Source organism: Malaclemys terrapin, chromosome 8 (assembly GCF_027887155.1).
Source record: "Malaclemys terrapin pileata isolate rMalTer1 chromosome 8, rMalTer1.hap1, whole genome shotgun sequence".
In the NCBI taxonomy this organism is placed as follows: Eukaryota; Metazoa; Chordata; order Testudines; family Emydidae; genus Malaclemys; species Malaclemys terrapin.
The window spans coordinates 92660894-92674330 of NC_071512.1; the positions used below are offsets into that span (position 1 = coordinate 92660894).

At 40.5% G+C, this 13437-nt stretch overlaps 1 protein-coding gene across 3 annotated transcripts in view; it reads right to left on the bottom strand.

Moving 5' to 3' along the window:
• Positions 1-1205: 1205 nt before the first annotated feature.
• Positions 1206-13437, bottom strand: part of ROR1 (receptor tyrosine kinase like orphan receptor 1) — a 252394-nt gene continuing 240162 nt past the window's right edge. For all 3 annotated transcript variants that reach the window (XM_054038421.1, XM_054038422.1, XM_054038423.1), the window contains 2 exons: positions 9057-9268; positions 1206-4205 (listed from right to left, as the gene is read on the bottom strand). In XM_054038421.1, coding sequence (XP_053894396.1) covers positions 2781-4205; positions 9057-9268 — 1637 coding nt within the window. In that variant the 3' untranslated portion in view covers positions 1206-2780. The remainder of the gene's footprint in view (positions 4206-9056; positions 9269-13437) is intronic.

Genomic DNA, 13437 nt, shown 5'->3' on the forward strand with positions numbered 1-13437 from the left:
AGTGGCAGATTGACTTCAAGATGGCACTGGTGTTTTTCAAGCCCTTAATGCCATAGGCCAAGAAACCTCCAGATGAAAATTTTAGCTTCCACTTTCTCAACATGTTTGAGGCTTAGGATGCATAAGACGTTTGCAGTGATGCAACTACTTAATAAACGCATGGGAGAAGAGTAGGGAGAAAAGTGGAAACCAGGAAGGAGAATGCATTCATCTTGCATTGAGCAGGACATCAACAAGATTGTAAAAAAAAAAAAAAGGTGTGTGCGTCACATGTGCACGAGAAAGTGATCTTCCCAAACATTTTGATTTTACTAATGAAATGATAATTTGTTATGTACGGGCACAGAGATAAAAGTTTGATCAAAGGACACAAAACTCCAGTGTTCAAAATATCCATTTTCTAACACTTACGGTTTGGAGGAATAGTAGCCTGCAGCCAGGTGGAAGTTTAGTATAGATGGAATTAGTGATTGATCTTTGCCTCAAAAACAAAACTTAACCTTAAATACAGCAAACGTCTTAATTGCAATTCAAGATCTGAATACAATTAACCTGGAAATTACATGTCAGCTCCATGGGCTCAGTATATATGAAAAATTGAAGACATGGTCACAAAAGTACTTATGGCATAATTATTAATGAGGTTCTTGTTGCACACGTACACCCAGATCCTCAATGGTATTTAGGTGCATAACTCCCACTGAAATCAATGGGAGTTAGGTGCCAAAATACATTTGAAGATCTGGGCCATAAATCCCCACACGTACACACTGTGCAGAGCTTTGGCATATAGGCAGCACTGAAGTCTCACTTAAGACCTTAACAAGGAGCTTAAATGGTATGCTGGAATTCTCTTCCAGGGTTGAACGTCACCCACAGAGAATAGCACAGAATGCATTATTTCCTCAGTGTAATTGTATTATTGCTGTCTTTTTAGTATCTTCCCAAAATATCTGCATGGTCAGGTTTTAAATAAAGTTTAAGGATTCGTATATTTCCACATCAATTGTCATAAAATATGATGTGCAAAACCCTGCTTGTCTTACTCAGCTGATGAGGTGTTCTGGCTTTTAATAGACTCCTTGCTCGAGTAAAGTGAGCAGGATTTGGCCTTCTATCAGATTAGGTTTTCCAAATACCTATTATACCAAGATTCAGGAAATACTGATTTTAATATTAAAACAATGTTTTAATAAACAGCAGCATAAAATAATCAGTGTTTAATATCATCTCTGGTGTGTGAAATACAAAAATGCACATATTTTCAGTATAAAATAGCCTTTGGTATTACATTTTCATGCTTGCCTAATTGAAATGCCCATAATTAATAAATCAATCATCAATACAGTGATTAAATGCATGCAGTGAAAACAAACAAAAACAAAATATATGTATAAGGTAGTGGCTGAATATCACCATAATATATTTCAAGAACATCTACAGCAGGTTAAAAACAAAAAAGAAACAGACCAATATATAAAATGCAGAGATGTATTTCACTTCTGCTATACAAAACACTTTTGTGCAAAAAGATGTGAAAAATAAAGTCATATTATACAACATTGTCAACTGAGCAAAGGATTGTTTTCATTGTGTGGACACAAAAGATATTTTAATACAAATAACATTGTGAAAAGATGTAACGTACATAGTACTTTTGTAAATCACTAAAGTGGTTTCAAAATGAATAATCTAGATTGATTATACCTGAATTAATTTCAGTAATACAAATGTCATTTTTCTAAGTAAAAAGTTAACTTTAATTCACATTATTTTAACTGATAGACAAAATTGCCATAAATGTTTTCAATCCTTGATGGAATGTGGATTTCCCATTTTTAGGGGTTTCTGGAGTCATAGTCACTGAAATTATGTACTGCTCTGAAACAATAAATACTTCTTGGGAAAACTGATTGTCTTCTATAAAATTGTGGTTTGGAGCTTTTTCATTAAACAGTTGCATAGCAACAAAAGGATACAAAATTTCTGTTATAACTACACATATAAAATTATGAAATATTAACTTGAACCAGTTGATTCATGCTTTGAAATTAAAATTCTTAATTTAATTTCCTTTAAAGGCAATTTCTTATAACTCCATCTATTTTTAGCAGACATTACCAGATTATTTTAGTAGCCTGTGAGTTGATAACTCATTCTACTGAATGTCAGGACATTTTATGCAGATTTTTTGGTTTAAATATGAACTCAGACTCTCACCTCAGGTGAAAAACAAAAACCTACCTGAAATAACTAATCCAGCCATCAGATGTCAACATTGAGTCACGTATTTGAAACGCCATTCTTGACTGAAAAAAACTTACAAATGTTTAAACTAGATATTGGAAGTGAATTGCATACCCAATAAATCTCTAAACATTTGCATCTCTTAAAAAAAAGTGATTGACAAATATTAAAATGTTTTCAGAATAATAAAGTTTCTGTGATATAAACCATATAAGAGCTTTAAACAGTTGTGACAAAGTGTATGATGGTCATCACAAAGTTTTTTTTTGTTTTTGTCCCTTATTAAAATAAACATTAGTTTGGTACGTAAAAAAAATGTCTGTTCACATTGTTGTGTGTTAATACCACAATGATTTTTATCTGGTTGGTGTCTGCCTATCCTGTTAAACACAGTTAAACTTCACAGAAGATACTTGTTGCAAAAGTCTGTTAAACAACCAGAAAAATCTTTAATAAAATATTTGAATATAAATCTTTTCTACGTTTTTCTAATTTGTACTGTAAATAGTTATATGTACAAAGGCCTGACTTATTTACAACTCTGCAGAAATCATAGATTCGTTAGGTCCATGAATATTGGAGTCTCCTAATAAGGATGACTGTTTAGAGTCAATTTTGTATGGTTTTTGAGTTTTGTTTCCAAAAACTGTTATACCAATTCCACTTGGATGACTTGGAATTGACATATGAGATAGCAAAGGTATATTTGCATCCTGATTGGATCCTGAAGAAGGCAAGCTAGTCACATGACCTGTGCTAGTTGATCCACTTGCACTGCTTGGCGAACGGCTCTTTGGAGGTGGACAGTGCTGAATTACCCTGGGTGGGCCCGGTGGTTGGTAGTGGGCAGCTGGGAATGCAGCATATCCTGGAGGAATCGGGTATCCATTGATTGGAATAAATCGCTGGTTTTGAGGTATTGGTGGTCCAATGAACCCAGCAATTTGGCCTTGTGGTATACCCTGTGCTGGAAACATGTAATTAGGGTATCTAGGATTACTTAGGTTACTAACTGGGCTTGCACTGAGTGAAGTTGTTTGAGTGGTGGCATTTCCACCAGAGGGAGTAGTAGAGCTAGTGTGACTTGAAAGTCCCTCCCAAGAACGCAGCCTGGCATGGATATCTTTAAATCTTGGCCTCCGAGATGGAAGATCATGCCAGCACTCTGTCATCAAGCTATACATTCTGGGAGGACAGTCTTCAGAGCATGGTAATAATTGTCGTTTCCTGACCATCTCTATGACTTCTTGATTACTAAATCCATAATATGGTTGGAGTCCAAAGCTGAAAATCTCCCATAAGACCACACCAAAGGACCAAATATCTGAATCAGAAGAGAACTTGCCATACATAATTGCTTCTGGTGGCATCCAGCGAATCGGGAGTAGGGACTTACTTTGAACTCTGTAATAATCTGCTGAGTATATTTCTCTTGATAGTCCAAGGTCTGAAATTTTCACATGAAGTTGTTCTCCAATTAAAATGTTGCGAGCAGCAAGGTCTTTATGGACAAAAAAATGACTGGATAAGTATTCCATTCCTGCCGCAATTTGAACTGCAATATGCAGGAAATCTCCATGGTCCAGACTGGATTTGACAGTACCGTCCTCATCACTGCTACACCCGACATCTGAATGTGGCGATCGCATGATAAGGAATTCGTGGAGGTCTCCCTGATTCATATACTCAAAAAGTATGCAGATGGGTTGTTCCTGAGTCACAACACCTAGGAGACAGACAATGTTAGGGTGATGAAGTTCTGCCATAAGAGATGCTTCTTGCTGGAATTCTGTCCACTGCTGGGGATTGTTAAAGTCTTTTAATGTCTTGATAGCAACAAGCTGAGCATGATCCATGCCTGGAAGATAGAGATGTCCCTTGTAGATTTTTCCAAGAGCACATTCACCCAGTTCCTCCATGAAACGAACAGCAGAAAGAGGTAACTCCTTAGCTTTGCTCTGTTAAAACAGCAAATCAAAGAATAGGTTATAATAATTGGGGCAAAAAGGTACCTAAATTAGAGACTTATTCTCTCAGCAAGGCCACAAACCTGCAGCTCCCTGCAATAGTATCTATAACTCAAATGGCAGTAGAAATAGTGTGCTTCTGCTGGTAGGGAGACCAGACAGTGAAGAAGCCATTTAGGGACACTCTGTATTGTTGATCCAAGCTCTGTAGTGGCTCCGTCCACAGAAGTGTGGGCTGCCACCACTCGCAGAGATATTGCTGTGACCACATTGCAGAAGTATTGGGAGCCTGGTTGAGGCTGGGGATTCCAATACTCTAGTACCCAGGCAGTTCCTCACTGAATGCTTCTTTACTCCTGCTGTGTATGAGGGAGGAGGATTTTCCCATATCAAAATTAAAAATAACTTTCCATCCTTTACACAAGACTAGATGCAGGTGAACAAAGGCTGAATATAGGCTCGGTTATGGTCACAGTGCGGCGAAGAACTTCAACATGGACTTAATTTTAATCACACGACTAGTCCCATTGATGGCAGCTGGGCTACACACATGCTTACGTCCAGCTTTGAGAGACCAGGGCATATAATGTTAGGTGCAAATTTATGTTTTAACTCTGACTTAGGACTCAGTTAAGTTTCATCCTAGAGTTAGTTATTAACCCCTTGGGGTACAAAAGAGATTAGTTCTCTGTATACTTGAGGGAGTGTACAAGCTCCTCCCCCTTCCCCCACCCCCCCAAAAATCAAGAAAGTAGAATCAGCTGGAAAAACATCAGACTTTGGTCAAAGGAGAATAGAAACGAGGGCCAAATTTTTTTCAAACTTGGTTGCCTAACTTAGACAGGTACATCCATATTTAGACATTTAAATAAGCGACCTTATTTTTAGAAGTTAACATCCGTGGGCACCTCAGCACCTCTGAAAATCAGGTCACTTACTGAGATGCCTAAATTATGGACTTGGTAGCCTAAAGGTAGGCACCTGAGTTTGGAATCCACATTCAGTAAAACAGTGTAGTCAGAAACATTAGCATTTGCTTTCCTGGAATATTGTCAATGCAGTTTTTTGCATAAGTAATATGGAAAAATTGACATTAAAATAATTTTAAAGTTGCGCACTCAGAGTAAATGAATTCTAGTTGTACTGACCACTTACAAATGTTAGATAAATATTTCATAAGTAAAAAAATAAAATCATAAGGACATTTAAACAAGCAGCCAGTAGAATGTATGGTGATGGCAGGAAATTAGCTATATTGTTGAAGAACAGATGGTTTATATTATATAAATCCTTTAGGCTAAAACTTGTTTAGGTCTGGCATATTGTAAATTATATTTTAGTAATGAAAGTGAAATGACCTCTGTCTGACCTCAGGCAGGGTTTGTCTGTTTGAACCAACATAGTGGAAAACTATGAAAGAAAATGAAGTCATAAAGTTTTGGCAGGAAGGCTCATTTCAAGTTAAGCGGTTATAAATCTGCTTCATTTTTGTTTGACAAGTATTTGTCAGACAGTGGTGTACAAAATGTAAAGAAGTGTAAAATACATACGAGGCATCACGCCAAAGTAAACAAAGTACAAAGGGAAAATACAAAGAATGAAGCCCACTGCTTCTATCTCTTTATCAGTTGCTTCCATTAGTTAAATGACAAGATGGACTCAGTTTATTATATTCTGTAAGGCAATTAAGTACCTTAAAACTGAAACAGGCTTTTGGTTTAAATGTTAACATTTTTATTTGGAAGAGTAAACACACATCCACCTCAGTATGAGCTAGAACGTTTTTAACCAATGTTGACATTGGTATTGGATACAATATTTTAAAATAGAATTCTACTTCTTTTCTTTTTTAAAAATTTGTTTGAAAGGCAGCCAAAACAGTTGTGTCAGTGGGACAGCCAGCCACTCTCCCAACAGGAAAATATACAATTGTCATAAATGAAATCAGGTGGTTTTTGCAGCATATCATTTTAAACATGAAAAGAAAACACTGTGGTCTATATTTCCAGACATTTATGGGCAAGACACTTTGCCCACGTTGTGTATGTAAAGCATTAATATGTTGGTGGTCAAGAGTAAAACCTGAACCCCACTAAGTCGATGGCAAAACTCCCACTGACTTCAGTGGGGCCAGGATTTCCTCCCAAGTATCTAACACAAAGAAAGGACTAAGTTTCAAAATTTGGATCCAGTGAAGGGGAGATTTGGACATGGGGTTTGGTTTAGGCACATCTTTAATCTAATGTGTACTGTATTGCACACTAGACTTATATCATGATTTTCTATGGGTATTAACAGATAGTCCCTCATTTTCATCATTCTGCCCCTTAAAGTAGAAGTTACAGTTAGGGTTAGGTTAGTTTTTGTTTTTCAACTTACTGACTTCTACTTTAAGGGGCAGAATGATGAAAATGAGGGACTATGTTCTGTGTGTTTATTGGACTCAGTTAATTTGTAATGTTAAGTACCATAGATCAATTTTTGGCTGATTTAGCACCTATATAACACAGCAGCAAGAGACTGCATGTATGGTTTATAAATTGTGTAGAATAGTGCATCCCGAACACAAACATTCCCCAAATGGTCTAATACCTGGTTAGAACTAACTGCTTTCCAGCAGCGATAATAACCAGTTAAAAACAAACAGAAATCTCACAAAGGTTTCCTCTAGAATTTCCAGCTAATGTTTAAGTTTCAGAGTAACAGCCGTGTTAGTCTGTATCCGCAAAAAGAAGAACAGGAGTACTTGAGGTGCCACAAGTACTCCTGTTCTTCTTTTTGCAGCTAATGTTTGCAGACTCTAGCGATTAAAGACTAAGGCTTGGTTAATATTAGAATGTTTGAGTGCTTTGCTGTATGAAACCTCTGAACCTTTTACTGTTCCCTGTCCCTGGTACAAATCTTGAAGAGGAGGAGCTGGCATAGTTTTTTGACCCATGAATGATAAAATGATGGTATAAAGATTCACATGGAGTCAAAGGCATGATCTCAGGTAAGGAAGATTAAATAAAACATGAACTAAAAACAGTTGTTTGCATTACATGTGTAACCATGCAGGGCAGCCATGGCATGCCATCTTCTCAGCCTTCTTCAGTTATGTATTTTCACTAACGAGTGACCCAAATGAAAATCCTGGATTCAAACACTTCTGAAACTTGAGGAAGTTCAGAACCAGATGCTTACTGGTTTGGGCCCCAGCTCTGTTTTTTTCAGTATCCTTTTGTCTTCTTATAACCCATCTTCCTTCTTGAATCCACAAACTTATTTTTCTAAATAAGGTTCTACAGTTAAATTTTTCTAAGTAAGGTTCACATAATGAAATTATAACAAGACTTCACAATACAGAATGAATGACTTGAACTGGCAAAGTCAGCACTCTGTTCTCTCCACACAGTAGATGCTGTGGGATTACCTTTATTGTTAACTTAATGACGAAATATAAACTTCAATCTAAACTTTCTGCAGAGTTGGCTTACTCCTAGGATTTGTCCCTGCAAGGTCCTTTTATATCCGTCTCTTTCCCCAGTTGCTTCTGCCCATGAGAGAGAGAAAAACTACCCCGGTCAAATTTCCACCATGAGTCAGCAGAATAGCTCTGCCTCTCTCTCCCCCTGAGGGGTCCTAAAGCCTGACTCCCTGTCACATGGGCATACTGCAAATTCAAAGCACAATGGATTATTTAAACAATTTTGCCTGGACCCTCTGCTGACTAATTCTTCATAACCTAAGACTATGAAGCTGACACTGAAGAGCAAGCAGTAGGCACACCTCACGATTGCTTTATTAAACCTAAAACAGATCTCTACTTACAAACATATTCATATATGGAGAGCACAGATCCGGAAACGTAAGTGTAACCTCCTTTTCTTAGGCTGAGCGACTAAAACTGCCATCATTCTGAAAGAATATCTTTAGCGTGTACAGCAATATTTATAGAAGGAAGGTTATGCACAATTTGCATTGCTCCTAATGCCTGAATTTGGATTCATTTTGCTATATCGTTTTCTAACTAAAATAACAACTTGCCCACAGTACATCTAGACAATTTGATGTAAATTATTCTACACAGGTTTCTAATGTGTTATGTTTTAGATACTCAGGATAGTCCCCTGCTTGGAAGTGGCAGAGCCCCATATCCAGCCATGCAGGTGGCTGCCCTGGACATTTCCAGCCCCTGCCCGGCTAATAAACAATGAGGTCATTGCTAATCATTTTTTCAGTGTCTTAACTGCTCGGTGCGGCTTTTTTTTTTAAATTGGAAAAAAGTGCTTCACGAATTTGGAGTTTCAGTAAAGAGGAACCATATTAGGAGTCAGGGAAGAGGGGCCCTATGTTTCAGTAAGGCGGGCTGTAAATATGAATAGGTTTTGGTGCTTCATTTTGCAAATATCTCTAAAGAATGTGTAAACTTGAAGATAGAAGGAGGAGATCATTTTAAAGTGATTTCAGCTAATAACAGGTGAGGCAAGGATACAAATGATCCATTAAAAAGTGTTTTCTGAAACAGCCAATAAAATGAAAGAATGCATCTTCCTCCCCCCATTACTTACTAACTAGAACAAGGCCTCCATGCCACTTCACAAGCAGTTGCTTACTTCGTTAAAGCAAGCTTGAGTTTCTTTTCATCCAAAGCTATACAGACCATTAGCTTTATGCTGCACAGTACAACATATAGTATGCTGATGACAACAGAAGGTTCAAAAAGTGCAGCCAACGACACGGACAGAGATGGTGTGATAGAAATCAATTGGGTAATGTTTCAATTCTGGATTGAGCAAACCATGCTAATTCCATGCTCTTCGAAACAGCAATTGACAAGGCAGAAATCAGGTGCCCGATTACCTTTGGTTTGTATGCATTTAGCATGGACATCTCTACATTTTGCCCTCTGACGTGTTTGGGCTGTCTTTGTACGGGAGGGGAGGAAGACTTCTGGTTGTTGCGGCAGACGCAGATGAAGAAGAACAACAAGGCTATGGCCAGGGGAATAGTAACACTTGGCACCAATATATATAGGATTTCCATTTTATTCTTCTCCTTGGAATCTTTGGAATCTGGATCAGAAAAGAAAAAGAAGGTGAAAATAATGAAAACACACGAGGCATAAAATATCTCATGCAAAATAGTAAACTCCTGTATGTGCTGGAAATGCTTGCGAATGATAAAACAAATGGTGGATAGTATTATTATGATACATAGTGACTTCTACACCAAAAACACTTCAATGGGAGGAACACTTACCGCTGGTGTTGTATTGCTATAAAATTAACATAACTACTTTATTTGTTACTCAACAACTATATATCAACAGGGGAGTGGAGGACTTAGTTCTAAGGCCAAGGAGACATTCTTCTCTGGGCATCACTTCAAATCTGGTCCTGGTCATAAAATGGCTGCAAGTCATTATCATCTTAACCATTTGGTGTGAAATGTGTTGACAGTATGGCTTTAGTTCCTAGTGGACCAAAACCTATGGCAAAAGTAACTTCAGAATTAACACATTAATTGGCAGCCTCAGTAGAGAACAGAGTATCAGGTCCAGATTTTATTTATTATGTGCATCACAGTAGTGCCTAGAGGCCCCAGCTGAGATCAGGGCCCCGTTGTGCTAGGCACTGCACCAACACGTAAGAGACAGTCCCTGCCCTGAAAAGCTTATAACCTAAACCGACAAGGCAAACACTTCTGGACTGAAAGCTGGATTGCCACTCTCCCAGCAGATTTTGTTGTCAGGGTCACTAGGCCCTCTTCTCTGGCTGTTTTCAGAAGGGGTAGGAAGTGGGTAGTAAATAGAAGCATAGGGAGAGCACTTGCCCAAGATCATAATGGCCCATGCCTGCCAATACGGGGGGGGGAGGGGAGAGGAGGGAGGAAGAGTGAGAGCAGCTGACTTCAGTAGTATTACTGAGCATGCTCAGCCCATGTGAGCATGCTCGGTAAGAGCCAAGCAGCAAATTGGGGGTGGGGGGTACGTGACCATGCCTCTCCCACACATCACCTCTGACCAGTCAGTGGAGGGCTGGGAACAGACCCCTACACCTCCTGAGTCCCAGTGAAGTGCCCTTTCCAGTGGGCTATGCTGCCTTTCATGGTCCCAGCATGGAGACAACTACCATGGAGGCACGCAGTGGTCTCCAAGTAGTCAATCTGACACTTTGCAAGAGCATGCCAAAAAGAGCTCAGAGTGGGATTACTGTATATACTCGTTCATAAGCCACATTTTTTTAGTAAAAAGGGGGAGCATCAGAGAAGGGGGTCGGCTTATGAATGGGTATAGAGAGGGGGAAAGGTAGGACACAGCTTCCCCCCCCCAACAGAGGGGGCAAGGAGAGGCAGCCGAGCCAGAAGGAAAGCGGCGGGGCCAGAGTCTCTCTGCTTCTGGCCACGCTGCTCTCCCCCCAGCCTCCGAAGCAGCTGCAGTTCCGGGGCTGGCAGTCTGCAGCCGCACTGCCCGGCCTGCTGGAGCAGCTCCGGCCGGGCCAGAGACATCCTCCCCGGCCCACCCCAGGTAAGGTGGGATGGGATGCGGAGAGTGTGGGGATCCTGGGCTAGGGGTAGGGTGGGAGGGGTTACACTGGGAGGGGTCATGTGGGGAGGTCCCGGGTTAGGGGTGGAGTCATGTGGGGGGTGGTCACAGGGGTTACTCCCCTGACCCCCAGCTTCCCCTCCCAAAAAAATTTCCCCACCAGTTACTGTCCTGGCCCATCAGGGTAAGCAGCTGGTGCACCGGGACATTTTGTTTACTTAGGTTTACCCCCGTGCCTGCAGACGCTCGAGGTAAACCAACTGTCTCAGCCCGGCAGCGGCTTAGCCTGATGGTCCGGGAGCCAAAGTTTGCTGACCCCTGAATTATAAGGTCGGCTTATGAATGGGTCATAAAAATTTGCCATTTTTACTTATCCATCTTGAGGGGGTTGGCTTATAAATGAACCGGCTTACGATCGAGTATATACGGCATATATAACAAATTAATACAGTAGCTACAGGGTACAAAGTGAACTTTGGAGAATACCTTTTAAATCCCCAGCAAATAATTATTCACATTATTAGTGTCAGATTTCATGTATCTCCAATAGGGCATGACATTTGCTGGAGGCCATCGAGTGTGTTTCTCTAGTGAAGACTTGACAGTTGTTGAGTTAAAATGAGATGAGGTAGGCCAAGAAAGCCCTTCTTCCTTCCAAACAGGATGTGGTTGCCCTGTGACAGTAGTCATTAACAAGGCTCATTTAGTGCTAAATGCAAAGCTAATTATTTTTCTAATGCATGTTTTGGCAAAGAAAGTTGCAGCTTATAACTGACTTACTAATAAAGGAGTCTCTTCTCTCAGTGCACAAGGAACTTACGCAAGCACCTCCTCTTCAATGCTAACATAAGCTACACGTATAAATCCTGTATGCATCACACAGGATGGCCAAGTGCCTAGGAATCTGTATCCCTTACACACAAGTCAAATTTGGCTGAGACATTTTGATTCCACTGGGGAAATGTAAATAAATTCAGACAAGCCCAACACTATGTTAATGTTTAAGCCAAACCAAGTCAATGGGAAAAATTCCCCCAGTTTTTAAAGAAAACCTGCAATGAACAGTTATAATGCTGTAGAGAACTAAATGGACATTGGCTGGCTCATATACCGAGAAGGACAAATAATTTGCAGACAGCTATTCATTAGGTGTCTTTCATCTCTCTTTCTAGTTCCCTCTGCAGGATCCTGACTTTAAATTTACATTACCTCCCCACCAGCATGCCACAGACTCTCCATGCATGTCTTTTAGCTATGGACCTGCTCTCCCCTACTCCAAATGTTTCTGGATATTAGTCTAGCTATGCCGTTGAGAGTGCTGGCTCTGCACTGCTTTCCAAGTTGCTGGCTCTGCCCTGCTCTGCTTTCTCTAAAATCATTCTATGCCACCCACTTCTGCAATTAGTCTCTCTTCTTTCCTTCATGCAAGTCACTGTTTCCCTCCCTCCCAGCACTTACACCTCCACTCATTTGACTCTCCAAAGTTTCCCTGCTCACAGAAAATTGTGCTTCTGCTCCCCACACTTCACTTTTGGATTGCTAGCTGTTCTGCCCTGTTGCTAGCTGCTACCTTTCCCTTCCAGCAGGGGTTGGTTGAAGAGTCATTACTAGTCCCTTTGATCTGGATTTTGCAGAATGGATGGGAAGGGGGTGCTTTCTATAGATAATGTTTTTGTGTGCACACTCGTGCATGAGTTGCCCTCCCCTTAAAAAAAAAAACACTCTGGGCAGGTGCAAACCTCAATTCCATTTGGGAGTAGTGGAGGAGTTTGCCATTTGGAAGAGCTGCCTCAGCAAGAGCAGGCTAGAATGTAAACGCCTGCTGCCAAAAGGGCTATGCCACCATGTTGCTGGAGCCCAGTCCAATTCAAGCTCTACCAAAGGAGGCTGAGCGAGAGCAGGGCCATTATGACAAGACACCTTGCTTGAAACATCAGCCAGATCAGGAGGACGAGAATGTCCAAAGTACTGAGTCAAAGAAACCACAGGTGCTGTGGCAACAAAGGAGAAGGGACAGATCACCAGCATCAGAAGCAGCTGATAAATCACCAAGGATAAGAAAAGAAGTGGGGGGAGGGATAGCTCAGTGGTTTGAGCATTGGCCTGCTAAACCCAAGGTTGTGAGTTCAATCCTTGAGGGGGCCGTTTAGGGATCTGGGGCAAAAATCTGTCTGGGCATTAGTCCTGCTTTGGGCAGGGGGTTGGACTAGATGACCTCCTGAGGTCCCTTCCAACCCTGATATTCTAAGTGAGACCTTTGAAATGGTCAAACAACTTTTTGCCAGGAGCACCATTTCAGATTTTGGTAGGTTGGGGCAACTTTAACAGTGAATCCTTGGGCTACTTAGGCACTTAAACTCTATTTTTTTTGACAGATAACTTAACAATTAGCTGACAGGAGCCCTGTATCGAATTCCTTTATAAAGGAAAGAAATTTAAATAAATATTAGACCCACTCAGCTTTAATAAGAACATGTTCTGACATCTTGTGGCAAATCATTTAAGGGACACTGGTTAGGTTTAAAATGTTAATGTATATTCTTACTTTATTACTAACTCCGTGCAGAGAAAGACCCCGTCAGGACTCCTGGGTTCTATCCCAGCTCTGGGAGGAGAGTGAGGTCTAGTGGGAAGCAGCAGGGAGCAGATACATCTGGGTTCTATATAAGAACATCAGAATGACCATACAGGGCAAGA